The sequence below is a fragment of the Streptopelia decaocto genome (genome assembly GCF_964273445.1).
Source record: "Streptopelia decaocto genome assembly, chromosome: 2".
Classification (NCBI taxonomy): domain Eukaryota; kingdom Metazoa; phylum Chordata; class Aves; order Columbiformes; family Columbidae; genus Streptopelia; species Streptopelia decaocto.
This window is the reverse complement of record NC_138655.1, coordinates 77769529-77796124: the sequence shown is the minus strand read 5'-3', so window position 1 is coordinate 77796124 and position 26596 is coordinate 77769529. Positions and strand designations below refer to the sequence as shown.

Here is a 26596-nt window from a genome sequence, read left to right as displayed (position 1 = left end):
CATGGCTATATGTCTTGAATCTACTTGTACAAGGTTTTAGTTTCATTTTAGTTTATTACTTTCTATTCCCATATTGTAGGGTAACTTTATGGCTCTCTGTATTGTGATTATTCTTAATATAACCTATTTATGATGGTTTAAAAGCTGGCACAGAAGAAATGGAATCATTCAAGTGGAAGTTTCTGTTTGTCTTTATGGTTGCAACTGTACCAAACCCACCTTATTTTTCCTGTCTTAGTGAGTTATAACCTCATGCGAATGGCCTGTGTAAAAGAAAAGGGTGTGGAATAAAACCTGGTGTTCTGTGTACACACTGTGGAACTTAAGGCAACACTACCCAGTGCAAAGGATTCAGAAGTAGTTCCTTGCTCCAAGGGGAAACAGGCTAACTACCTATTTTGACATTGCAGATGTATTAGTTGAGGAAGTCCAAGTTCAGGATGACAATCCCAATAAACATGCCACCAGCAGTTCTGGAAGGAGGCTGGCTGGCTTATTTTGAACTATTGGACACTTAATCCCTGTAACTATAGGGTCAGGCAATGTCAAAGTCAAATGAGACACTGGGCATCTATGACTATGTATTTACTAAGATTTTAGCAATAGTTCCAGTTTACCTCCACTAGAGAGGAATGTGTTTGTTTTCTTACTGTAGCATCTGTTGTGGTCCTTCCGTCCTACTCCCTCATCTCCCTCCCATGTAAGACATTTGTCTTTAATGGACTCAGCCATCTTGTTAATGTCAAGTAGTTGCTTTTCATTCCTGATCAGTCCATGGATCTTATGAGAGAAATCATATTAATTCTATAAAGTCTTGTATTTTGTCAGACAGCTTCATTGCACCATCAGCTTCACTTCAACCAGTGACAGCTTGTCAACTCACTATGTAATGGAATTATCACTGTCTGTCTGAAACACACTGTGATGTGTATATTTACAAAGCCTTATGCCTAGCTACACTTCCAGGCCCTGCAACAGAGTACATTTTCTCAGGATGACAGTAATTTTATCAGCACATTCCTCTGATCATTGCAGTGGTTGTATACCTGATTGTAGGACACAGAAAAGACAGGAACTTAATTTTTTCTCAGAGGTGCAAAGCAATAGACTGAGAAGTAGTGGATTCAAGTTGTAACATGGGAAATTCTGATCAGTTATTAGGAAAAAAAAATATTTATGTTGAGAGTAGTCAAAAAGGGGAACAGAGATGTAGAATCTCATTCTTGGAGGGGCTCAAGACTTAACTGGACATGGCTTTGAGCAACTGACCAATTTAGATCTGGTTTGAGCAGGAAGTGGTACCAGTTCATTTCTGGACATCCCCTCCAAACTAAAATTATTCTACTATTCTGTGGCATCTTTGCCACTGACTGGGAACGTCTAATGGGTGGACATACTGTGCTCTCTAGACCAGCTTCTCAGAGTAGTGTACTAACTACTTGCTTTGTTAGTGACCATCAGGGGATAGTTCTGCCAGATAAATGACAAGCGGACCACTTGAGAGGAAGAGGAACTTTTGCAGAATATACTTACTGCTTTTCAGTTTGCTTGGCCTCTGTTTTTCTACCCTGTGGTCAAGGTTTTCTGAAGAGTCAATTTGGACATATCCCATCATCCCAAACCCTTTTTTTCTTATGGTATCTAATTATGCACCTTTGAGAATTTGAAGTGTCTGGATTTTTGCTACCTTCTTGTAGCCATTGGTAGGGAGGTATTGGAATTATTTAACTGTGAGACAGTTTGCCAATTGATTTGAACAGTATGACTGCTTGGTGATATCCAGAGTTAGAATGTGTGTGTGGAACTTCTGTTTCCAAAAGATAAGAGATTATTTATCTGAAGTTAGTGTTTTTCAAGATTTGCTTGAAATAATTTTTGCCACTCCACAGTCTCTAATATGGTTCTACCTTTAGAATGAATGAGATTTGGACAAACAGTGAGGAAAAAAAGGGTTTACAGCACATCGCTTAAAGATTTTGCGAAGTCTGACTTTCCATTTCTTGTTGTCTGGTATGCCCGTTGGTAGAATCTGTGTGGCATACATCTCAAATAATTGATGGATTAATGGTAAGAATACTGGTACTGGATGTTAAACCAGTTTTCAAGATGTGAGCTAAGCATAAGAAGATCAAAGGGTAGCTGGTATATCTGTGTAAATTTAATTCTACTTTATATCTTGGAATAATTGGATTTGGGAGGCTGGATATATGTATGAATGTAGTATAACTGATACTGTTTTAATTATATGATTGTTTTGATACATTGGCTGTTATGTAATTTGACAAAAATTTGCATATTTAGTGTTGTAGAATTAGATAGATTTATAATATGCAAGAACTTTTTATAGCTTTTTGAATTTCTCATTCACATTTCAAAATTTGTGGTGAAAAAAGACTCAAGTTTTGTAAGAAACAGTTGATGCAAATTCTTGCACTTGTTAATCGTTTTGTGACAGAATGATATAAGCTACATAGCAGCTTTTATATTTTATGAGTATTAACAAGGTCTAGTATTTTCTGGTACAGCCTGTAAAATGATGTCAGCTTGTGAAAGCGATTCCTTAAAACTGTATTTGATATAGCCTCTTTGGTGCAAGTTCCTTGAATTTATGTATATGGAAACTTGGCTTAGTTTTTTGCATCTTTGAAGTTATGACTGGAAATTTTTGAATACATGCATAAGACTTTCAACTGTGTAATCTTCCAGATGTGCAAAAAGTATTTAAAAAGCTTAATAGATTATTTTTTTCACTAAGGTTTTTATGTAAGATTAATTCAACTTTAGTTTAGTCATTTTGTTTCCAGTGTGTTTCTCAGTCTCTTCTTAAAAAAACCCAAAACCACTTCCTGTTTTTAAATGCATTGCATTCTCAAATATATTTAACCTTTTAAATTGAACTCAGCAAAACACGAAATTTAATTTGACTCAGAATGATTTCTCAGCATGATAATTATTATATTTAATTGGATGCTAACATGCTTATAATGTTATACTTTAAAAATTGTTTCTGCTTTGTCAAACTTGTATAATGCTTGTCTTGCTTCATAATTGCTACCTGCTTTTCTTCAATTCTGTTAAGCATAAGCTGATTAAAATGGAGTTAACTGTAGTTTTCTTGTCTTTTTTCACCAGTTTTTGTCAGAATTTTTTGAATCTGTATGCACATCTTCTAAGTTATGTGACATTTACATTATTTTATGACAATGGTCCAAATAAATCTTCTCTACCTGATGATGATGATGTTTCAATATACCTTTTGTACAGTGACAAGAACCTAATTCTGATAAAGGGATGAAGATTATTTTTTTTTTTAATTTTCCTTTTTAAGATAAAAGGACTTTGTTTACAACAACTAAATACTTGAAATACTTAAGAATGTTAGCAGAATGTAGGACTGAGAAGATCACAAGTTTAGAATGTGGGAAAACAAAAAAACAATTTCAAAACTTGTAACAGTTTGCAAAAAAAAAAAAAAAAAGGCGGCTACTCAAATAGGGTAGTAAAACCTTTCCTTAAGCCTTGCTAAGGTCTCAGGTTCATAATGCCTCTAGTGCTACGTGAGAGATCATGTGTTTCTCACTGTGGTCCCTGTTCCTTTGGAGCAGACCACCCTTTCTACAGTGCTGCAGTGGACGTGACAAAAGAGGAGTGAACACACAGCTTCCAACTTTGGAGAGACATTGTTAAAAGTAATCCAGCAGACCTTTGTAAACAGTGGAGGAGAGCAGTGCTTCTGTAGACATAACTAATATTTCTGCTAATGGGCTCATTCATTGTTGATCTGTAAGATTTGTATTATCTTTATCTTATGAAAGACTCTTAACCCATCCTATCCCTTTTTATTTCTTTTTACTTCATTTTATTGAGACATTTTGTATTGTTTCAACTGAATATTTTTATCTTTGAGGGATTAATTTGTAATAGTTTTTTAAGTTTAAGAGTAGTATAAGAATGAACTGAAAGACCATTTATGTCTGAAGAATGTATTTTTCTTTTTAAACTTTTTTTTTTTTTTTGAGTGTGTGTGCATTTTCTGTGTGTGTGTAAATGCAAAACCATTAGACAACGTGTCCGTCTTTTATATATGACCATGGGAAAACAAAGTAGGTACATAAAACATCCAGCTTGTAATACAAAAAGTAATCAACTAACTACTTCTAGTGGAGCAACTCAGTTTGAGTTCTACATGCTTTCTTTTCCTAATCAATTAAACATTTCAGTAAGGGGCTGAAGTTATCCCTGTTTGATGGCTGAATATTTTTAGATGCACTTCTTGAAATACTTGTTGCTTGATTCGTTGACTAAGGATGTTCATTATTACAGAGACTATATTTTCAATATGGTGATTGGAAAAAAAGGCATAAACAAGAATGGCATTAGAATAGAGTGAAATGAAATCCTCTGTGTGGAAAGGTGTTTGCACTTGTCTTTGTTTGCAAAAGAAAGAAAAACAATTACTATTCTCTATTCTGAACTCCTAATTCTATTAGGGCATGATATGAGCATGCTCCACAGTATTTGTTGAAACGATTCATCAATGAATACTTACGTAGCAGGTTGAGAAAACTGGCAATACACCTGCTGTCAGAAATACCACTGGAATTCTTTCCCCAAATTAATGCAGTTACTCTTGATCTACACTATTTTAGTAGGATCAGTACTTTTAAAACTGAATATCTTGTTTTATTTTGTTTACATTTTTGATTACTCTTCTGTTTTCCAAATTTTACCTTGTATTCCAACAGGAACTAGAGAAAGAAAGAACAGATCTTATTGAAGATGTGACTATGAACAAGAGGAGGATTAAAGACCTAGAAGATAACCTCTTGTTCCGACTTACAAGCACTAAGAGTTCTCTGGCAGATGATGAAAGTCTAGTAATTGTATTGAGTAACACTAAGAAGACTGCAGAGGAGGTAACACAGAAACTGCAAACTTCTGCTGAAACTGAAGTACAGATCAACTCAGCCCGTGAAGAGTACAGACCTGGTAAGTGAAGGTAGTGATGAAAGACAAATAACTAGAATGTATGGTCAAAACAGCAATACTTAGAGAAATGGTAGGATGGGATCAGGAAGACCATAATGGGTGGGAAGGATCTGTGTTTTCCTGTAAGTAAAAGTGTATCCAGGAAATGTCATATTAAGCTATGGTGGAGAAAATAGCTAGCCTTCATGTGGAATTTATAAAATAGAATGATCTATTTTCTTTCTAGACTTCCCATTACTCTCTATACAAGTATAATTGTCCATCTAGTCTACTGGGTAAGAAACTTGAGAGGACTTTTTTGTTCTTTCTTAGCTGTTAAAATGTTGACACTTTTTAGGGACTGTCAATGAGACCATTAATTAGGGTATTTAGGTAACTGTATGTTTGAGTTCGATGTGTTGACATTTTTAGGGAGCCAGTATAATTGTAAATGCCTTTGTATCTGGATGAACGCTTTGTTTATTCTGTCATAGAGCCTTAAGTTGTTGTAGTCAGCACATTTCATCAGTCTTTTGACTTTTAACTGACAGAGGAAAACGTGAAAAAAATGAAAATAAATGCTCTCTGGAATTCAGTGTTACATCTGCATTTTAGGAAATGTGTAAAATGATACAGTTAGTGTACCAGAAATCATTGCAGATTTTGTAAAACCATTATATTTAAAACTAAATGACTGCTGAAAGTAAGTTAAAACAACATAGTTATTTTGGCTTTTATATGACTCCTGTAAAAGTCTGTAAAGATAAATTTGTTTCGATGCTCAAACGGTAACTCAAACCCTCTTACTTTTTGTATGTTCTACTGGTGATCTGAATATTGTGGAATACCATCTGGATGCTCTCCAAATATGCTCATATTTACAAACCGGGCTTTACCTAGTATACACTAATTACAAAAAAGATTTATTTCTTTGCTGATGTATAAATGAGGATTAAATTATCATTTTATTTTTCTGGCCAGTAAAGAATGCACTGACTCAAGGATCTTCAGTTAGTATTAGTGTTAAACTCGCTGTACTTAATGTAGGAAGTTAGGGTTTTCTGCTCTGCATTTCTACTTTGAGCACAGTCTTGTTTCCTGTCCTTCAGTTGCAACTCGAGGTAGCATCCTATACTTCCTTATTACTGAGATGAGCATGGTCAATGTGATGTACCAGACTTCACTTCGGCAGTTTTTGGGGCTTTTTGACCGCTCCCTAGCCAGGTAATGTAGCTAATAATAAGTAACATTTGTATTTACCAAGTCCGGGAGGTGGTTTTAATAAAGGAAAGATTTGTTGTAAGCTCATGTCAGAAAGAAGAGTGTTGCTTGTTACAATCTCGACAGGAATTATAATTTTAAATACCTTTAAGCCTTTGTCTCTTAGTTACCACATCAAAGAAGCTTCAATGTACTTACAGTCCTTAAAAATTAGGCATTAGGTAATTAAAACCCATTATACTGTGTTGATTTCAGCTATGCAGAAAGGCTTGATTAGATAGGATTGTATTTTGTTGATCATTCAATCTGAAAGTTGCTCCTAGCTTACTGTCTGATATTCTGGGTTTGTGATTTATTATTTTTTCATGTTTTGAAGGTTCCAAGCTGTGACTTTTTGTCTTTTACATAGTATTCCTTTTAATAAGTTTTATGCAAATAGGCATTCAACTGCAGACCTTTCTTCCAATAGGTCTACCAAGAGCCCTATAACTAGCAAGCGGATTAATAACATTATTGAACATATGACATATGAAATATTCAAATATGCTGCCCGAGGACTTTATGAGGAGCACAAATTTCTTTTCACATTATTACTTGCATTGAAGATTGATATACAAAGAAACAGAGTGAAGCATGAAGAATTTCTGACACTTATTAAAGGTTGGAACTATGGAACAATTTTAAGCAAAACACATATTGTGTTATAGAAAATTTTTGAGCTGTAGTTATATCTCCTAGACAAGTTGCTGCTTCCTTTTGTACATGAAAAGCCAGCCAATTGACAGAATACATGCTTATCATTCTGTTCAGGTGGCAGACAACATTCTGTGGTAGTTCTAATTTATCAAAACACACTGAATATTGATAAATATAGCTCTGAGAATAGTGAGAATTTAAAAATTGTCCTTTCAGTTCATGTTTATGTTTGCTGCTCAAATTCCAACAGGTATGTATTTGACTTAGAAAAATTATTATTTTACTTATTTTATTTTATTTTATTTTATTTTATTTTATTTTATTTTATTTTATTTTATTATTTTATTTTTTAGCTGCAGGAGGGTGAGCAAGCAAATAGGAACAAAAAGTGATGCTAACATTTTGACAGAATAGCAGACTCTTAGCTGAATGTGACAAGTTCATGGGTTTGGTTTTAGCTGCATGCAAGCACTGTGTGTCCAGTTGAAAGCTTGAAATAATTTTATATTGCCTTTCCAAAGTACTTAATTTTCCAGGCAACATGTATTTGTGGATTATAACTGTTAGTTTTTCCATGTTGAGTCTTCAGAATATCATTTCCAAACAAGCATTTATTTCCAGGCATATTGCACAAAGAAATAATCAATCCTCAAAAGAGAAACTGGTTAGCAAAGATTAAGGTACATAATAAAAGAAAATAACATAAACTAGCCAAAATACAAATTCTGCTTCCCCAAAGATTACAGGAATGTATAATGTAGAAAAACCTGTGAATGCATGAATAAAAATGTGGATTCTTGTAGCCTGTGGGCTTTATTATTTATTTTTGTATTTGCTTTCTTTTAGCTTCAGTTCAATTCCAAGGAATGCAAACGGACATATCGGCAAAGTTATTACATTATCTGCAACAACAAAAAAATCAAATAAAAATAAATTGAAATTAAGCTTATTCAATTTTTTGTTAATAAACTCAAGTGTATTCTTTTACAGTAAAAAGAAAAATAGCTTGTAATGGGAAGCTGTTACAGATTTAAGAAAATCAGATTTAAAAATAAATTTTGTGTGTTACATTTTCCAAACAGGTCTTTTTTTTTTTTTTTTTTTTTTTTTTTTTTAATCTTTCGAGTATCTCCAACAGTTCTAATTAAAACTAATACCTAATTTCTTGCAGGTGGTGCTTCCCTAGACCTTAAAGCTTGTCCTCCTAAGCCAGCTAAATGGATTCTGGATATGACTTGGCTGAATTTGGTGGAGCTCAGTAAGCTCAAACAATTTTCAGATATTCTTGATCAAGTAAGGAAGAGCTTTTTAAAATGAACTTATCTGACAGTGATCATATGATAGTGATCAAGGCATGTGGTGGGAAACTGGTTTATTTTATATAACAGAATGAAATTTAAAACAGATAGCCACAGTTGTGGCCCTGACTGCTTAACAGCCTTTATTGATAGAAACACTTAAAAAACACCTGGAAAATAAGAAGAAAGTAGAATGTTTCACACCCTATACAAATATAATGCTTTCAGATCGGGATACAACTTGCTATTATCCAGTTAATGTCATACAACTTGAATCTTCTTCTGTTTGTTAGACTTTTTTGCATCCCTGTTGTGCTTTCTTACACTATGTTTCATGATGCTTTTTCCAATATTTCTCTGATTACATAGAGCAAGAGTTAGGGAAAGGGCGTTGAGTAATTTGAACACTTGCATAAATAACATTAATGGACACAAAATGTATGGTAGCTAATGGAGTAAGTAAACATCATTTGGTATATGTGAAGAGTACCTTGTGTGCAGTCATGCAGGGAACAGATATGAATCTAGTGCTCTCAAAGCTATGTCTAAGCCTAGCTATTTGTGTTCTGACCTTGTTTTGCTATTATGTCGTTACTGAAGATGCTGAGTAGTAGCTCATTTTTTCAGAATATCAATACTTATGGGCATTGTTGCATGCTACAATTTTGTACTTAAAATCTGAAAGCTTATCCTCTTTTTTATTAGCTTGACTAAATCTGTGTGCTAACATTGCTAAACAAATGCCTACATGTGGATTACATGTCTCTGACCCTCATTTAATGTATGTGACCTCATGGCATTTGAAATGTGACTTGTCTATTTAGTGAGATTTACTCCTTTGATGCTATAACTGCAGATTTCCGAAGCAGAGAAACAGTGGAAAATCTGGTTTGATAGTGAAAGTCCTGAAGAAGAACTGGTTCCTAGTGGCTATGGTCAATCCCTGGACTGCTTCAGACATCTTCTTCTTATCAGATCTTGGTGTCCTGACAGGACCATAGCTCAGGTACATTTATATAGCAAACATAGTCTATTTAGATGTCACTAGAATAATAGTTACAGGATTGCAATTCAGTACTCTTTTGTTTAATGCAAAACTCTTTTTGTAATGGACCTTCACTTTGTGTTTTCTGAAATTATTTTCAGACAACTTATGCATTTGTTACAAGGAAAGTGTTAGTAATATTCTTTCAATGTATTGAAAGAATATTACTGAAATATTTTACTATGGAGATAGTATTTCATCTGGAAATATGTTTTTACCCAGTTCTGCTTTATCAGTTCAGAAGGTATTTTTGACTGTCCTTGCAGATGTTACTCACTGGAATTGTAGAAGAGTCATCATTTTAGGCTGAAGTAAAATCTTTTAATGAACTCATTTGGCTGAGATAAAACAAACAAACAAACATGAAAACCGTTTAATTAAGGAAGAATTAGACTCACCTTATAAAAATCTATATTAAGGTCCGTTCAAAATTTTTAAATTAAAGTCATCTATTTAGAAAGTAGAGAAATATAAAAAAGTTTATGGAATGGCTGAACCTATTTTAAGAAAAAACAATTTCTAGGAGCCTTTTTGTAATTTTTATACTCTTCTCCAGAGCAAAAGAATAAAAATTTTGCAATTGCTGTCAATTTCAGAGCAATGGTTGGCAATTTACTGAAGTCAGAATGCGTCACTAAAATTGCGGCATTAATTTTCTGGATGCAGACCTTTAAACATTGTGACTGGATTTAGAGAAAGTCTCAGCAATTATTGATGTAACTGTGGTCAACAGAGGGTTAAATTATACTGTTTAATGAGTATCTTAAACGTGTGCTATTTGTCTGAAATAGATCATGCAAAATTAGTTCCTCAGCTCTGTTAATGGGGGCAGTGGTTTTATGAAAACTGATAGTTTATCAAATGCTAAATGTTGAATATCGTTTATCTCTGAGAAGCAACCAAGTGGTAGTAAGGGGGAGACTGGTCTAAGACAAAAACAATATAATGGGAAAGGATACAAGAAAGGTCCGTTCAAACTGTTTGAAAGAGCCTTTGTATTTCTTAGTAAAAAGGAACAATAATCTAACAAATTTTGAAATAAATAAATAAGGAGTAACAGAGGTGGTCTTTACCTGTTCCTCTGGATTTTCTACTTAGTGACAGTTATTTTCATCATTACTACTATTAATACATTGTTTAAGCATGAAAAGGGGAAAATCCTAACACCTTTGAAATATATCTTCCATACTCCCTCCTTTTTTTCTCTAATATTTGGAAAGGAAAGCTAGATTTTAAGATTATGTGTTATGCCATCTAATTGAGATGCCACCTTTAAGTAATCACAACCTTTCTAAAGGTTTAGTAAGGTTATTATTTTTATTATACTGTAATTATAGGTATTATTTACAGCAATACATGCAGATATATGTAATACAATATTTTTTTTGTTTTAACTGGTCTTATAAGGCTGTAAGAAATAACACTTTCAAAGACAGTATGAGATGTTAACATGTAAAAAATTTGTTGCATATTTGTATTTCTGATTTATAGCAACATTTACACTGCAGTTTACTTACTGATTTTATTTACATTGGGAAGAAAACAGTATTAAATGATTACATCACAGGTTACATTCACCCTTTTAAATATAGGCAAGAAAATACATCATTGACACTATGGGAGAGAAATATGTGGAGGGAGTCATCTTGGACTTGGAGAAGACATGGGAAGAGTCAGATCCACGTACTCCTCTCATATGCTTTCTTTCCATGGGCTCTGATCCTACGGACTCAATTATTGCTTTGGGAAAAAGACTGAAGACAGAGACACGTTGTGTTTCCATGGGCCAGGGGCAAGAAATCCATGCCCGTAAACTTCTGCAGCAGACAATGGCTCATGTAAGAGACAAAAATTGAATGTTTTTGTGTGTGTATTAAATCCTTGGAAATGAAAATCCTGACATGAAATAAAATCATTTGGTGTATAGTTAATGCTGATGCAAGAAAGTATGTTTGTTTATATAAAAAATGTTCTAAGCAATAGAACTGTCTTTTTACAGTCATTTAATTGGCTGTAGCAAGCTTTCTGATACTGTGCAGACACCAGTGTTTTTCATGGAAAATGGAGATTTTGTTGTAGGTCATTGACTGATGAACATAGCTGAATTGATTGTTTCAATTGCATGAAGATTAAATATTCTTCAAGAATTTCGCAACTTTTTTTTTTTTTACTTTTATATTTTTAGTAATATAAACATATTTTGTCTTATGAAGAAGGTTAACTCCAAATACACTGTTGATAGTTACATAAACTTGAGAAAAGCAAGGCTCTGTATAAAAATATTTTGTGCTGCTATAGTCTGGATTTTAAATTGGGAGGATCAAACTGATAGCACAGGCATTTTACAAGTGAAACATGGAAGAACTAAAGAATAAAATTTCCTGTATGAGAAAGAAAAGTCGAGATGTTCCAATTTAGCACACTTTGCCCATCAGGTGGTAGAACTGCTATGCCTGCTGATGTGAACAAATTAAACTTCTCATGCTACTGTGTTATGAACTTCTTCCCTATCTTTGTAACTGGTTTTCCTCTGAGTTTTGTCTCAGACTCTCATTTGACAGCTTCACATTAAGAGCTAATTAGCAGATTGGATAAGAAGAAACTTATTCAAAAGATAGGGAAGAAGAGCTCCTTTAGTTATGAGAAATGCACTGTCTCACATACCCTATTAATGAAGAGGTATGTGAGATTTCTGTATGAAGTATGGTATTTAATATGAGAAAGTTTGATATCTCTTAATTGATAGCAATAGATTAATTATGTATATGTATTTGGTATATATATTTTTCAAGCCTGTGACCCTTGTGAGGAGCAAGGTTTAGCAGCTTGCTCTATGGCACTACTTCTGAGCTCCCTTATGTAAGTCAAGATTTATCAATGTTTATCAGCACTATAGTCATGTGCAGATAAATTTTAAATGTACTGAAATGGAAAAGGTAAGGACTACTTGAGAAGACTACATTGGACAAGTAAGGATCACTTGTTTAGATGATAAAACCAAACAAGATAATAAGGCCCCCAGAAGGAACAGCCCACAGTTTAGCTCACATGAGCTTTGTTTTTGAAAAAAAAGTACTTTGTTAATTGCATTTGTAGCATTATTATGGATACAGGTCTCCGTACATAAAATGCACATGAAATCAAACAATCAAGGGCTTGGTTTTGATTTGGTGAGCCTGTGGTGCAAAATTGACTGTGAAGGATTTCCTTCTTTAGCAGCTCTGATAAGCACTTAAACATGCTGTATTTTGCTATAGCTTAGATGTATTGGCTTTGTTGTTAACCTACAGCACAAACAAAGAGTGATTTTAGTGACTGCAGTTTGTAAACAAGGTTCTTAACTTTATATTCTGTTGTTTTAAACTAGGGAGGTTGGGCACTTCTGCAAAACTGCCACCTTGGACTTGACTTTTTAGATGAGTTGATGGACACACTAATAGAGACAGAGACTGTCCATGAAAGCTTTCGACTGTGGATGACAACTGACATTCACAAACAATTCCCTATCACCATTCTTCAAATGTCTATCAAATTTACCAATGAACCACCACAAGGGCTCAGAGCTGGACTAAAGAGAACATACAGTGGTGAGTGCTAGAGTGGTGATGATTTAAAATTAAATTTTGCTCATTTTTGGACTCTGGTGTTATCATGTGATCACATTGTAAACACTGATAGCAGATGTAAGCTAGTATGAGGAACAGATCACAATGATGCCAGGACACATCTTGATATCCTTGGTTTGAGCTAGGAGTTGTGAAAATGAACAGGAAGAGAAGATCTGCTGAAATTCTATTGCCAGATCTAATTGGACAGAAACAGGAAATACTTTTATCTTTTCTCAAATGTTGGCTTCTAATATCTCAGTTCAAAGTGATTTTTAATCTTTTGGCAGAAAAGCATCATGTTAATCTATTTTTCCTGTTAAATACTCCTTACATTGCATAAAATAAAGGTCAAAGAGTCTGTGCAGAAAGTGACTTCATGTGAATTCAGTGAAAAGCAAATGGTGTGTTTGTGGTGTTTTTTTTTGTTTTGTTTTGTTTTTGTTGTTTTGTTTTGTTTTTCCCCTGATGTTTACTCTTCTAATTTGAGCAACTTAGTAACATGCTATAAACTGCCTCCAGTCTACAATGCTTTGGCTTCGTAAGACAATAATTTACTCTTGGGAGAGGCAGTGAGAATATCTCTAGGAATGGCCTTTTGGCACTGATTTGAAGTAGTTGTGAAAAATACTTGTTGTGTGTTTCTTATAAAGTACACTTACAATCAATAGGTGTCAGCCAGGATTTACTAGATTTCAGTGACATGATGCAATGGAAACCAATGCTGTATGCTGTAGCCTTTCTACACTCCACTGTTCAAGAAAGACGCAAGTTTGGATCTCTTGGTTGGAATATACCTTATGAGTTTAATCAAGCTGATTTCAATGCGACTGTGCAGTTCATTCAAAACCACTTGGATGGTGTGGATACCAAGAAGGTACTTCATGTTTTTGTGGGAAAGGTGGATTAGGGTTATGTATCTTTCTTGGAGTTGCATGTGTATCCATAGTTCCAGATAACTGAAAGACAAACATGATTTTAAATTATTCTTTTGTTTCTTTCCGCAAACATTCAACATTCAAAATATACGCGTCTGTAGAGCAGCGGGCTTAAATTAGACTTTCAGTCCTGTCCATGTTAAATTTCTATATTAACCTGTACATTAAAGAAAAAGTCTCTCCCAGCTGTCTCCTGCAATAACTTCAGAAATACAAACCTTATAAGTATAGATCTTCTTTTCAATGAAAATTAAGTGGGATAGTTAAAAAAGGACCACTGAATTTAAAATATTCTTTTGTTAAAATCTCTTTTGAGTAAAAATAATAAGGTTTGGTTCCTCCACCCTGTCTTGGCAACATAAAGAAATTGAAAGTGGCTTTAAATGACTATGTAGGAATTCATCTTGCATTCCTCACTTTTGTACAGGCAGTTGTCATATAAAGGTCTGTGGCAGTTCACTTTGCGATTCTCATTTTAAGTGAAAGCATGATAGGAATGAAGCTGTAACCCTCTTCCTCAAATGCTGGAATAGCCTCTTGAATTAGTTCTGAATGAATTCTATTTTGAGAAATCCTTGACTGTGTTCTGGGAATGCAGGGTTATAGGAAAAAATGAGTGTTAAGAAAATAACTTTCTTCCAAAAGGGAGAGAGATGCAAGACTTGGTATATCAACACTTCTTACTAAGGTGGATGTAAACAAGTGCAAAGAGGATAGATAAAGTCAATGCTTTCTCCTTGGTTTTAGGGGATCTCCTGGAGTACAGTTTGTTACATGATAGGTGAGATCCAGTATGGTGGCCGTGTGACAGATGACTATGACAAGAGACTCATGAATACCTTTGTAAAGGTTTTGTTCAGTGAAAATACATTCAGTCAGGAATTCAGCTTCTACAGAGGATACAACATACCCAAATGTGATACGGTAGATCAATACCTTCAGTACATACAGGTTGGTAAATGAAAGGTTTTCAACACGAAACCAACCCAATTCACTTGTTTCTCACAAGTTCCTGAGTTCCTATATTTTGTCTTTTCTTTCAAGTGCCTGTATTTTGTCATTTATTCACAGATTCTTTATTGATTTCTAGCAGTCTATGTATGTATTAGTGACAACCAATTGTTATCATCAGTGTTATGGTGGTCATGACAGGAATCTTTCCTTTTTCATTTGATTTGCTTGAGGGACATATCTGAAAGCATACAGTTATTAAAGAGGGCGAAGAACGGAGCCCAGACATTGGGTACAACCTCACAGAAATAAAAAGTGTGTATATATGTGGAAGTACAACCTGACTATTAAAGTAACATGTAGAGGTTAAAACTGAATTTGATGTTAACCTGAGTGTGATTTGGGCTCTGACATGGCATATAGATCACAGCAAATTATTTGCCCTAAGACTGTTGGAAGAGATCTAACCTCTTACAAATCCATCTCCAATTGTGCTCTTTTTATTTTTTATTGTGTAGAGTCTTCCTGCTTATGATACACCCGAGGTGTTTGGTTTGCACCCCAATGCGGATATCACTTACCAAAGTAAACTTTCCAAAGATGTTTTGGACATCATCCTCAGTATTCAACCTAAAGATAGCTCTGGTGGAGGAGGTGAAACCCGAGAGGCAGTTGTAACCAGACTGGCTGATGATATGCTGGAAAAACTTCCTGCTGATTATGTACCATTTGAAGTGAGTTAATGAAATTCTGTCAACAACATTTGCTCCATCGTGCTTTGTGTGGATTAAAAAAAAAAAAAAAAAGTAACTTAATTTTTCTAAAAGTGTATCTGAATTTGTTAATACAGGTAATACTTCAAAAACATATTTTAAAGAAGTGTGACCAGACTCTTAACATTTATGATGAAGTCACTACATTTCCACTGAAGAGCTTTTGTAAGAGCCGTTTTAAAATATTAAACCACTTAATGCTTGAGTCTTCATTTGCTCTGCGGGAGAAGAGGGATCATCAGCTTTTAACTAAAGTTGTTGACACTGTAGAGAACTGAGGTCATGTTGCGAGTGTGTTTGTGCTTCTAAAAGTATTACAGCTTCAACATATGTATTACTTTGGGATTCAGCCTACATCCTGAGGATATTTTTAGGTTGCTTTCTACTTCAGTAAAGTGAATGTTGAAAAGCTTGTCAAGTGATAGCTTTCATTGATTGAAAGCTAGTGTTAGTATCTCAGGGATGCGTATTAACACATAATAGCCTATGTAATTATGTTTGTAATGGGCACCTACTGCCTTGCAGCCATTTCTTTTCTGAAATAGCAATTTCCTTTCTGTTTATGTGGAAGGTGGAAGGACTCTCAAGGCGAGAGGGTTTTTTTTTAGTTAGAAAACATTTACTGATGACTAGATACATATACAGTCCAATTGATTGTATTCTGTGTCCCTGTTCTAGAGACTACAGTTTAACTGGGTGTTTGGACAAATGGAGTTTTTTCCAGGTCTTTGCATAGTTCTTAGTTGTCCTTTAGAGTCCCGGAATTTTAGGATGCTGACATTATAGTTATTACATCATAGTTCTTCCAAGTTGAGGGTGGTTATGAGCTTCAAAGGCATGAGAGGTAAATGCTTGTAAAACAGTTCAGATTCCTTTATTTTCTATATCAGTGGATGCTGAACCTTTCTTTGTGTTTCATTATATGTGCAAAGGCTTAAAAGCAAGAAAGATTAGTTATGTCAGTAATAATGCATTTGCAACACTTTTGTTATGAAATGGATGTGAATCACCCCAGTGTGTCATCAGAAAGAAGTTCATAACCATGTTTGTACTTTAACAAATTTCCAAGGTAGCCACCTGCTAAGATGTTTTACTAATTAGATAATTTGCCTGCCATCTCCTCCTTGAGGAGAGTGAAATCTCTTATCCCTAGTCTTCTGCTATTTTACGTTCTCTTTAATGGAAGTTAGCATGAGGACCTGATACAAAGCTAGGTGGCTTACGAATGCCAAACTTCTCCTGTCAGGATACTGAGCTATGAGAAGGAGCAAGGAGGCTTGTACAATCTAAAGCTCTCTTTTTTTTTTTTTTTTTTTTTTTTATGCAGTAATAAGTTTCTCTTATATGTCGTATGCTCATGAATATAGACTCTCCTCAGGTACCCATGTCTTACATCTGTTCACAGTATAACAGTATCACAGTATGTTTGGGATTGGAAGGGACCTCAAAAGATTATCTAGTCCAATCCCTCTGCTGGAGCAGGAACGCCTAGGTGAGGTCGCACAGGAACATGTCCAGGCGGGTGTTGAATGTCTCCAGAGAAGGAGACTCCACAACCTCCCTGGGCAGCCTGTTCCAGTGCTCTGTCACCCTCACTGAGAAGAAGTTTTTTCTCAAATTTAAGTGGAACCTCTTGTGTTCCAGCTTGATCCCATTATCCCTTGTCCTATCTTTGTTTGCCACCAAGAAGAGCCTGGCTCCGTCCTCATGGCACTCTACACTTTCCCTTGTTAAATTTCATCACAGTTGTTTTATGTTTTCTGTAGACCATTTTGTATTACATAAACTTACTTCCCTCAAATGGCCTAATTATAATAATATATTTTATCTGAAAAGATGAGTTCACATATCTGAATTTGGAATATTGATTATCTAGCAGTCTTCCAAAATTTGCACTTGATGAAGTTTCTGACCTACTGTCTTTCTTGAAGCCTGCGCTTTATGACTTTCCAAAAGGCTGAACCAGGTGTCTGAGATCTGCAAAGGATTGCAATTTGTTGAGTTTCTCAGAAGGGTACTGCTTTAGTGATGGGTTAAATCTCCTGGTAGCTATTAGTTTAATTCTCATCAACTTCTACTTGACGTGGCTTAATAAAGACATGTATTATAATATATAGTGTCATTATATAGGCACAGTTAGCCCTCTTAAGTTCACAAGAGCTCTTTTTGGGCAGATCAGCTCTGATAAGAAATAAGAAAGTGAAATTTAGTTTGTATTAATGAAAGTGGAGCACTAAACTTTCTCACGTGGTAAAAATTGTTCAAATTCCTATTTGTGTAGCAAAATACTGATAAACTTAGGTTATGGATATTACTAAGAACAAGGCTATTTCCCTGTACAGGATTGAATACCTACTATATGTATAATAGCCTACTCATCTATCTCCCAATGGGACCGTGTTGACTACAAATTTGCTAGTTATGTCCATACAGTTTTTAATGTTACAGTATCAGTTAAAAAGATATCAGCAAGTTTTATTCAAATGCAAGACTGCCTGACACTGGGATAGTTCCCAGCCATTGTTGTAAATAGTGCTACTGTGTTGAGGCAAAGTGGCCGGGGAACTCACTCTTGATTGGTTTGTGCAAAGTGAAGGCTGAGAACTGTCCATTGGAACTAAGGCTGAAATCCTTGAAATAGGGTGTGGCCTACATCCTGTTTAAATGGCATGAACTCATAGAAAGATATACAGCCTAAATAATGAGATAGGTTATAAACACAGCGAGTCTCAGCATCATAGATTTTTCTTTGAATAAATCCTGTATTTGTGTCTTGCAGAGGGTTCAAGGAAGATGCCAAACTGACCATTTAACTTCCTAAATAAAAGTATTATGTCTTAAAAATTGTGTTGGGACCAAACCTTGGCACAAAGCCACCTTTGTTTTTTGCTTCTGTTGAATGATCTTTGCTTTTCTACCTACAGGTAAAAGAGAAACTAAAGAACATGGGACCTTTTCAGCCTATGAACATATTTTTACGACAGGAGATTGAACAAATGCAGAGAGTTATTTCTTTAGTGAGAAGCACTCTGACTGATCTAAAACTTGCTATTGATGGGACAATTGTTATGAGTGAAAATCTGAGGGATGCTTTAGACTGCATGTATGATGGAAGGATTCCTGCTAGATGGAAAAAAGTAGGTGTACATCACTTGTTTTTTAAGGGAAAAAACTTAAGTAGTTCTGTAGAGCTAGATTAAACTGCTAACATACTTTTTTTCAAACACAGGTCTTAATCAGAACTGTGCAGCTGCTGGCATAGATCTTGAGCTAAAATAAACACAGTCAAAACAAGCCTTCTTTCATTTATAAAAAATAGAAATGAATGTGGTAGATGCAGGTTTTTCCCATTTTAACAGCTTGTTACATATTGGCAGGATAAAAAGCTAGAGAGAAGAGAATAATTTAAAATGTGATGATAAATTTTTAAAAATAACACCCTCACTAGTGGACTACACTGTTGCTATTCTTTGACATTAAAACTTGTAGTCAACAAATAGTAGAGGCTGGAAGTGATTTCTGGAGGTAGTCTTGTTTAACTCAGCTTCTGAAAGCAGGGTCAGTTAGACCAGGCTTCCTAGGACTCTCCAGAATCAAGAGTCCATAATCCTTCCAGGCAGCCTTTTCCAGTATTTGATCACCCTCACAGTAAAAACCAACCAACGGACCAACCAAAAAACCTTGAGGATTTCCGCATTTTGTCTCATGCTCATTGCCTCTTCTCCAATAACCAACAAGGATTTGGCTCCCCCTTCTTTCATTCTCCGCACATGAGGTTTAAATGTTGACAGTATCTCCTCTGAGCCTTCTCTTCTCCAGGCTAAACAATCTCAACTCCCTCAATTTCTGCCCATAGAAATTGTTTTCAGGGACAACTAGAGCTGCAAATGACAGATGATAAAAAGAAAAATGGGGAGTGTTTATTTTTTTTTTTTTTTTTTTTTTTTTTTTTTTTTCCCAAAAAAGCAAAATAGTTTTGACAGAAGTCCTGTTTTCTTAATGTATTGGCCTTGGCTTTAGAAAGACATGCATATGTAACTTTATCCTAGTTTACACAGCTATCTAATTTTGAAAAACATCATGAAATTGATAGTTTCTACAGGGAGCATTAAGCATGTTTAAATGGCATGGCAGGCATGATTTTGTATAGAGCAAGAATTTGCTTCAGGTTTCAGTGGAATGCAACATTTATGTATTAGGTTAAAAATTAAGATATGAAAAATGAACTTTGAATATGTTTTGCTAACATTACAGAGTTTATTACCTTGTAACGAATTACCTTTTCATGACATGAATATGATGTTTTAAAACTGTTGAAAAAAAATTGAAAATGATGACTTTTTATTATATTTAGGCATCTTGGGCTTCCAGTACACTCGGTTTCTGGTTTACTGAGCTTCTAGAAAGAAATCACCAGTTTTACAATTGGATTTTTGAAAGCCGACCAAACTGCTTTTGGATGTCAGGATTTTTTAATCCTCAAGGATTTTTAACTGCAATGAGGCAGGTAAGTTGTGTTTAAAGTCCCTCTCTGCTTTTTCTTTGATATACTTTTTTTTTTTTTTTTTTTAAAATACATATTATGGGCTGAAGGCTGAGTTATATACATGGCTCCATCATGTCAGCAGGGAAGATACAGGACTGCATAACTCTCTAACATTTCCTGAGTGTTTTTCCTCTGTGCATACTTTTTTGGCATATCTACCCCCAATGTGTTAAAGTATATTTCCTAATTTAACCAAGGCCCAAGCATGTAGTACTATTAAAGCAGACTGGAGAAGTAATGTCTCAACATTGAGATATGCTTGAGAAAGGTGTTAAGCCCATGAATTTATTTTTCTTTTTTCCCCTCCCTTTTGGTCTGTGTTCAGTACTTACCTGGCTGGACACTTGCCAGAACAGCTATTCAGAATTAGTCTTAAACCATATTTTTGCAGTTCAGTAGCCGATTCAATCTCTCTTTATGAAGCGGGAGTTTCCTTTATTAATGTGTACTAAGTTTGATGTTTTTGTTAACATATGTATCTCTTGTCAACTTGGTGAATGTGTTGGCTGCTCAGCCTCCTAGTTGCATTTAACAAGTGAGGTACTTTTTGCTTTAAAAAGACCTATGTTGGTCAGTATAAAGGACACACTGGAAACAGTAATTTTCTGGAATGTGGAAAATTGGGAAAGAATACTCAGGTGGGAATCCAATGGGACCTCAGAAAAAAGCTAACTTTTAGCGGAGAGAAAGAGGATTTGCAGAGAAGGAAAATCTCCCCTCTTTCTCTGAGGTCCGGGTAGTGTAATCGTCAGCTGTCAAACCAAAGTTGTAGCTGATGACCTACTTCTATTAAAATGGTAGGCATATAGTCTTGGAATTATATAACAAGATATCTCTTTTGAGGTACAGTGCCAAACTGGGGTTTTCTTTTGGATCCAAGCTTGTGGAAAAGGTTTATTAGCATGATCTGAAACTGTTGAAATCTACAGAACTTTCCTGGTTTGCTAAAAAGAGGATGTGGCTACATAACAACTTAATGTCCAAAGTGAAAAGCGAAGTGACTTTCTGGGCTTTGCTATGTGGTGGAACAAATAGAAATGAGAAAGATGAAAAGCCAGAATGATCATTGAACTATAACCCTTCTGCTCTTTTAAAGCAGCTAATTAACTGTATTATGGGAGGAACATTAATTCCAATAACTTCAAACAAAGAAACATTTTAGAACATTTACAAGATCGGGATAAAACTTAGGTCTGGCATAACTTAATGGCATGGGATAGTAAGGGATTGGGCAAGATAAAGAAGCATTGTCCAGTGCACTAACTGACTAATTTTGAAGTATATGTTGAATCTTAAGCACGCCTATCTTCAAGTGTTCTCTTAGGTTTTTTTGTCTCTTTATGTAGCTTTAGAGCTGAGTGAGCTCTTACTCATTATTAAGAACACAATCAATGAAGAGTGTAGGTACAGGAGAAGGAAGGTAACCCCAGAAAACATGCAGCAAATTATGCATTTTGCTTTTCTATTTAGAACTATTTTACTTAGCACATGCAGTTAATATTTTGTCTTCTTGTGAAAGCTGGGAAATTTTTGTATTTGCAAGATCCATTTACCATTGACATTTAGTGGTTGTATTATGTAGTATGGTCTTAAGATATTGTGTATAACAGAAAGACTGAAAAAAAAATATGGTGGATAAAGTACTAAAAGTTTTCTCATCATACCATGCCATCACTAGCCTAGAGAGAAGTCAAACTGCTGTAAATATGGACATTATAAAAAGATTGTTTGGTGTGTCCTTGTTTGTTTGTTTGTTTATTTGTTTTGTATTGAAGAGGATAAGGTGTGACCACACAAATGTTTCTAATAAGTATTTAGAAAAATGGCTCTGTGCACATGTAAAAATGTAACCTTCCTACTTTTATCTGTTTTGGGCAGGAAATAACAAGGGCTAACAAAGGATGGGCTCTTGACAGTGTAGTGCTGTGCAATGAGGTCACTAAATGGATGAAGGATGATATCACAAGTGCTCCTTCAGAAGGTGTCTATGTGTATGGGCTGTATTTGGAAGGAGCTGGTTGGGACAGAAGAAACATGAGGCTGACTGAATCTAAGCCCAAAGTGCTCTTTGAGATGATGCCAGTTATACGGATATATGCAGAGAATAACAGTAAGTAACTGAATTGTAAAGTATATTATTTTAAAATAATGCAATGGAAGTTTTTAATCGACTGCATGAAAGTCTTTTGAGCTTTCATAAGTCAGTCATAATTCATTTGTATACATGCTGAAACTTTTTCAACAGGGGAGACTTCCCAATCTTCTGTATAAAACAAGGTTTTGGCCTTCCTTCATAACAGATAATGGGCACTTTTCCCCCTAGTAGTTAGGTCTCTACCTTCTGATCTTTAAGGTGTTAATAACATTTTAAACCTGTTACAGATGAGCTGTTCTCTGCTTTCTCTGACAAACATATTTGCATTGAGTCTTCCATTGAAAATGTGTCCTAGATTGAGAAGATCAACATTTATATACATAAACTCTGTAGCCTCTGTGACCTAAACCCAAATAACCTCTTTCACACATCCCAAAAGCCAATGCAATTCAGATACATATAAAACTTATATATGTGTGTACACAAAATATATATATAAAATAAATATGTATCTTATGTAACGTATTTATAGATAACATGCTATATGACACACAAGACCTGTGGGGAGAGGCTGAGGGAGCTGGGGTTGTTTAGTCTGGAGAAGAGGAGGTTTAGAGGTGACCTCATCACTCTCTATAACTACCTGAAGGGAAGTTATAGCCAGGTGGGGATTGGTCTCTTCTCCCAGGCAGTTAGCAATAGGACAAGGGGGCATGGGCTTAAACTCTGCCAGGGGAAATTTAGGCTTGATATTAGAAAGAAATTCTTTCCAGAGAGAGTGGTCAGGCATTGGAATGGCCTGCCCAGGGAGGTGGTGGACTCACCGTCCCTGGAGGTTTTTAAACTGAGATTGGACATGGCACTTAGTGCCATGATCTAGTAAATGGACTGAAGTTGGACCAAGGGTTGGACTTGATGATCTCTGAGGTCTTTTCCAACCCAGTTGATTCTGTGATTCTGTGATATATGTAAGATATGTATTTATAAAAATGCATTTTTTTTTCTGGACAAGGCTATTTTTGAGCTAACAGAAGAAAGCAAAAAGTGGAGCAAGACGGTAGAAATGTTTTATCTTTGAGGCAGAAAAGGACCGTAAGAATTGAGAGGAAACTTACAGAGCTGAAGGACAATGCTGTTATGTGAAAATATATAATTCAGGTTAATGTAGGCTCTTTTTTTTTTCCTTTCATATAAAATAGGCAATATTTTAGAACAGGGATGTGAAATAGGATAGAACTATCCACTGTTGAATGTAAAATTGGAAACTTCTGTTGAAAAGCATTCTGCCTCCAAAAGCAAAGCCTGCTTACATGCTATTTTGCCGAGATTTTGTGTAGCTGACCTTGTATAAGAGGCATGATCACTATGAAAGGAGCCAAGATGCTGAATAATGGACACTGAAGGATTAAGTATGACCAGACTACTGTTCCAGTTCTGCAGCGAAGCAGCTGACAATTTATACTCTGAAATACTAAATGCATTTCAAAATTGGACATTTTTTATTTTGACACATTAATCATGTATTGATAAGTAGTTTTCAGTAGGCAGATCAAACTAATAATAACTCTAATCACGCTAGATTGTCCATTTACCTTTCATGCTACATCCAGTTCCCAGGTGATGATAAATTTTAAACCTACAGGAATTTTAAGTCATATGTGGCTTTCAGCTGGCAATAACACAGTGGCAAACAGTGTGAGAATCAAGTAAGAATTTTTGTTTGGTGGTGATGAAGAGCTGCGTGCTATTGACCTTCGAGTCAATTTTACATGTGCATCATGCCTAGTCCCTTATGGCCATGATTATCAACCTAGTTTCATTGTCTTTTATGTCTCTTCTGTCTTTTCAGCTTCAAAAGATCCATGTATGTATTCATGTCCAGTCTACAAAAAGACCATTCGAACAGATATGAATTACATTGCTGCTGTGGATCTTAAAACCCTTCAGCCTCCAGAGCACTGGATACTGCGTGGGGTAGCACTTCTGTGTGATGTTAAGTAGTGTTAAAAAAAAACCAAAACAGTTTCTAAGAGTTTGCTTCTGTTTTTAAATGTAAACATCAACATGTAGTTAGCTGTACAATGGATCACTTGTAAAAATATATTTTCTAAGGCATAGAGTCCATTATGTTATTTAGAAAATTGTTCTTGATAAACCTCTACAAGAGGCTTATAAAAGCTAAATCTTAGAGTTATATTAAGTTTGGTAAATAAACTAAAGCACTACCTTTCATGTCTTGACAAATATTTAGTGTTCCTATCTCAGTATTATGTGCTTAATTTTACCTTGAATAAAGATTAATTGACTTGAACATTGTTAGTTTTCAGTGCTAAATACGCTTGTACCCTCTTTCCCTTCAAATAGCTAAGTACAAAGCTTTTTTTTTTTTTTGTGTGTGTGTGTGTGTATATATGTGTGTGTTTATCTCTGGAAATCTAAGCAGTTGCTCATTCATATTAATTAATCACCCTCAAGATGATGTTCCAAGATTTATCTCCTAGTTGGTAGGCTGAGAGTTTCTACTTTACTTGCTGTCTAAAGAAGAAAGGTTAGACTGGAAATACGTCACATGATTTCACCTCTTGGAGAACAAGTTCACTGTGTTACATAGGAAAACAAGCATTTGACAGCTGCTGGAATTCCTTACTATCTGGTTCATGACTTATAAGTATGTAATGGATAGGAAGAAAATAGTTCCATAAGAATCCTTAGATATTTTTTCATGTGCTGGAACACCTGATTTGAGTCAACCTTCACCAAGGTGATTACTTTTATGACATGAGTTTTAGGGTTTTTTCTGCTCTAATTTTGCAATGTGATGTTTTTTGTTCTTTTTAAACTTATGTGCTGCAGCTTTTTTTGTGTCTCAGCTAGGTAGGAACTTCTCACATAGGAATCCATCTTGAGACAAATGTTAGCAACTCCATTTCCTTGAACACTATTGACTTCAAGCATCAAGGACACTTGTTTAACCATCAAAAAGCCACTGTATTTTTGTTGCAGAATCCAATACATCATGTATCTTAGTGGTCCACTAGTCATTCACAATAATGTGCTGCAGGAGACGAAGCAGAAAGAACCAATATTTCTGGTGCGTCTGTCATACATAAATGCTGCAATGTAGAGCTGTATTCAATTTTATGTCAAATCAATACCCGGAATTTGAACAGTGTATTAATTAGTTTATTAAATAAACTTGCCAAATACATTTATTTCCCAAAGCTAATGTTTTAAGAAATAATAATAATAATAAAGACAGAATAGTTGTCTTTGTATTTTGCTGGAGATTTCAGCATTCATTTCTACAGTCAAACCAGTTATTTAACTTAGCTGGAACATTGATTCTGTTTGAAACTCTATTTGTAGAGGTCTTTCCATTGTCTTTCTATCTTGGATTTTTTTTTTCTTCTTTCAAATAACTTTCAGTGAAACAAACAAAATGTATTAAAATCTCCTTTAGGAAATATTTTTAATTTAGACATGGCAATGAATAAATAAAAGATGGGAGGGTTGAATTTTTCTTTACTGGACCTTGGAACACCATGCTCAGACTTCCAGGAGATCCTCTAGATGCTCATTGGAGTTCTAAGTTGCTCTGGACTTTTGTTAAGATCTTCCACTCCAAAGGTGATGCACATACTTCATCCTTGTGCAAGTCATTCACACAGAATTTTCAAGCCACATACGTGTTAAATGCCACCTTTCAAACAGTGGATTTGTGGTACTATTATTGCTGTGGACACAGTGGAAATGTGAAACCCCATGGTAATTCTCAGTGGGTGAACTGTGCACATTTTTTTTCAGTGTGTGATTTTCTGTGAGGGTATTGTGGAAAAGGGTAGTTCTACAAATAAATACACTCTGGTGACCCCAGTTATGCCAAAGACTGTTAAATCAGTGAAGCAGTTGACAGTTACTGTTATTTCTGTTCTGTTAGCTCCATTTCATAAGAAGAATGACATTGACATCTGCAGGAATGGAATGATGAGGCATGGGAAAATTCAGTGAAAAGGTCTTTTGAAATGCAGTATCATGTCATGTCGGGAGTTTTGCTGCCTGGGCTGGGGGACAACGTGGTGCAGCTGGAATTGGACTTGCCTCATGGCTACAGTCTTGCCTGGCAATCACTGATCGGTGGGAGATTCTGGTTTACCCTCATCAGATCAGACCCTGCCTTGCTGACTCACCTGCCTGGTGTGACCTCAGATATGGCTTGTTATTACAGCCTCGTCTGAAGGTCACTGTCTTGTTTGCTGGCCCCTGCTGCTGTCATGGACCTGCTCTGCTTTTTTGTTCGGATGCTGTGGGACTGTGTCCTGTCAGAGAGAGTCTTGCCATGCCCACCTTGATGTGACTTGTGGCTTCCAGCTCCACTTTCCTTTCCAAGCAGCCTGCCCTTGCTGCTCCCTGACATATGGCTTCTAACAGGTGAAAAAGTGAACTGTTTCTTGTTCATCTTC

General features: G+C 35.4%; 1 protein-coding gene across 1 annotated transcript in view; it reads left to right on the top strand.

Moving 5' to 3' along the window:
• The window catches only part of DNAH5 (dynein axonemal heavy chain 5), a gene marked incomplete at both ends in the record, with an annotated part of 124825 nt that extends 100688 nt beyond the window's left edge, over window positions 1-24137 (top strand). The window contains 14 exons of the mRNA XM_082045560.1: window positions 4746-4989; window positions 6078-6192; window positions 6659-6849; window positions 8057-8178; window positions 9040-9189; window positions 10821-11066; window positions 12596-12815; window positions 13505-13710; window positions 14519-14722; window positions 15241-15456; window positions 18420-18632; window positions 19850-20002; window positions 21920-22151; window positions 23986-24137. Coding sequence (XP_081901686.1) covers window positions 4746-4989; window positions 6078-6192; window positions 6659-6849; window positions 8057-8178; window positions 9040-9189; window positions 10821-11066; window positions 12596-12815; window positions 13505-13710; window positions 14519-14722; window positions 15241-15456; window positions 18420-18632; window positions 19850-20002; window positions 21920-22151; window positions 23986-24137 — 2664 coding nt within the window. The remainder of the gene's footprint in view (window positions 1-4745; window positions 4990-6077; window positions 6193-6658; window positions 6850-8056; window positions 8179-9039; window positions 9190-10820; window positions 11067-12595; window positions 12816-13504; window positions 13711-14518; window positions 14723-15240; window positions 15457-18419; window positions 18633-19849; window positions 20003-21919; window positions 22152-23985) is intronic.
• Between the last annotated feature and the right edge of the window lie 2459 nt (window positions 24138-26596).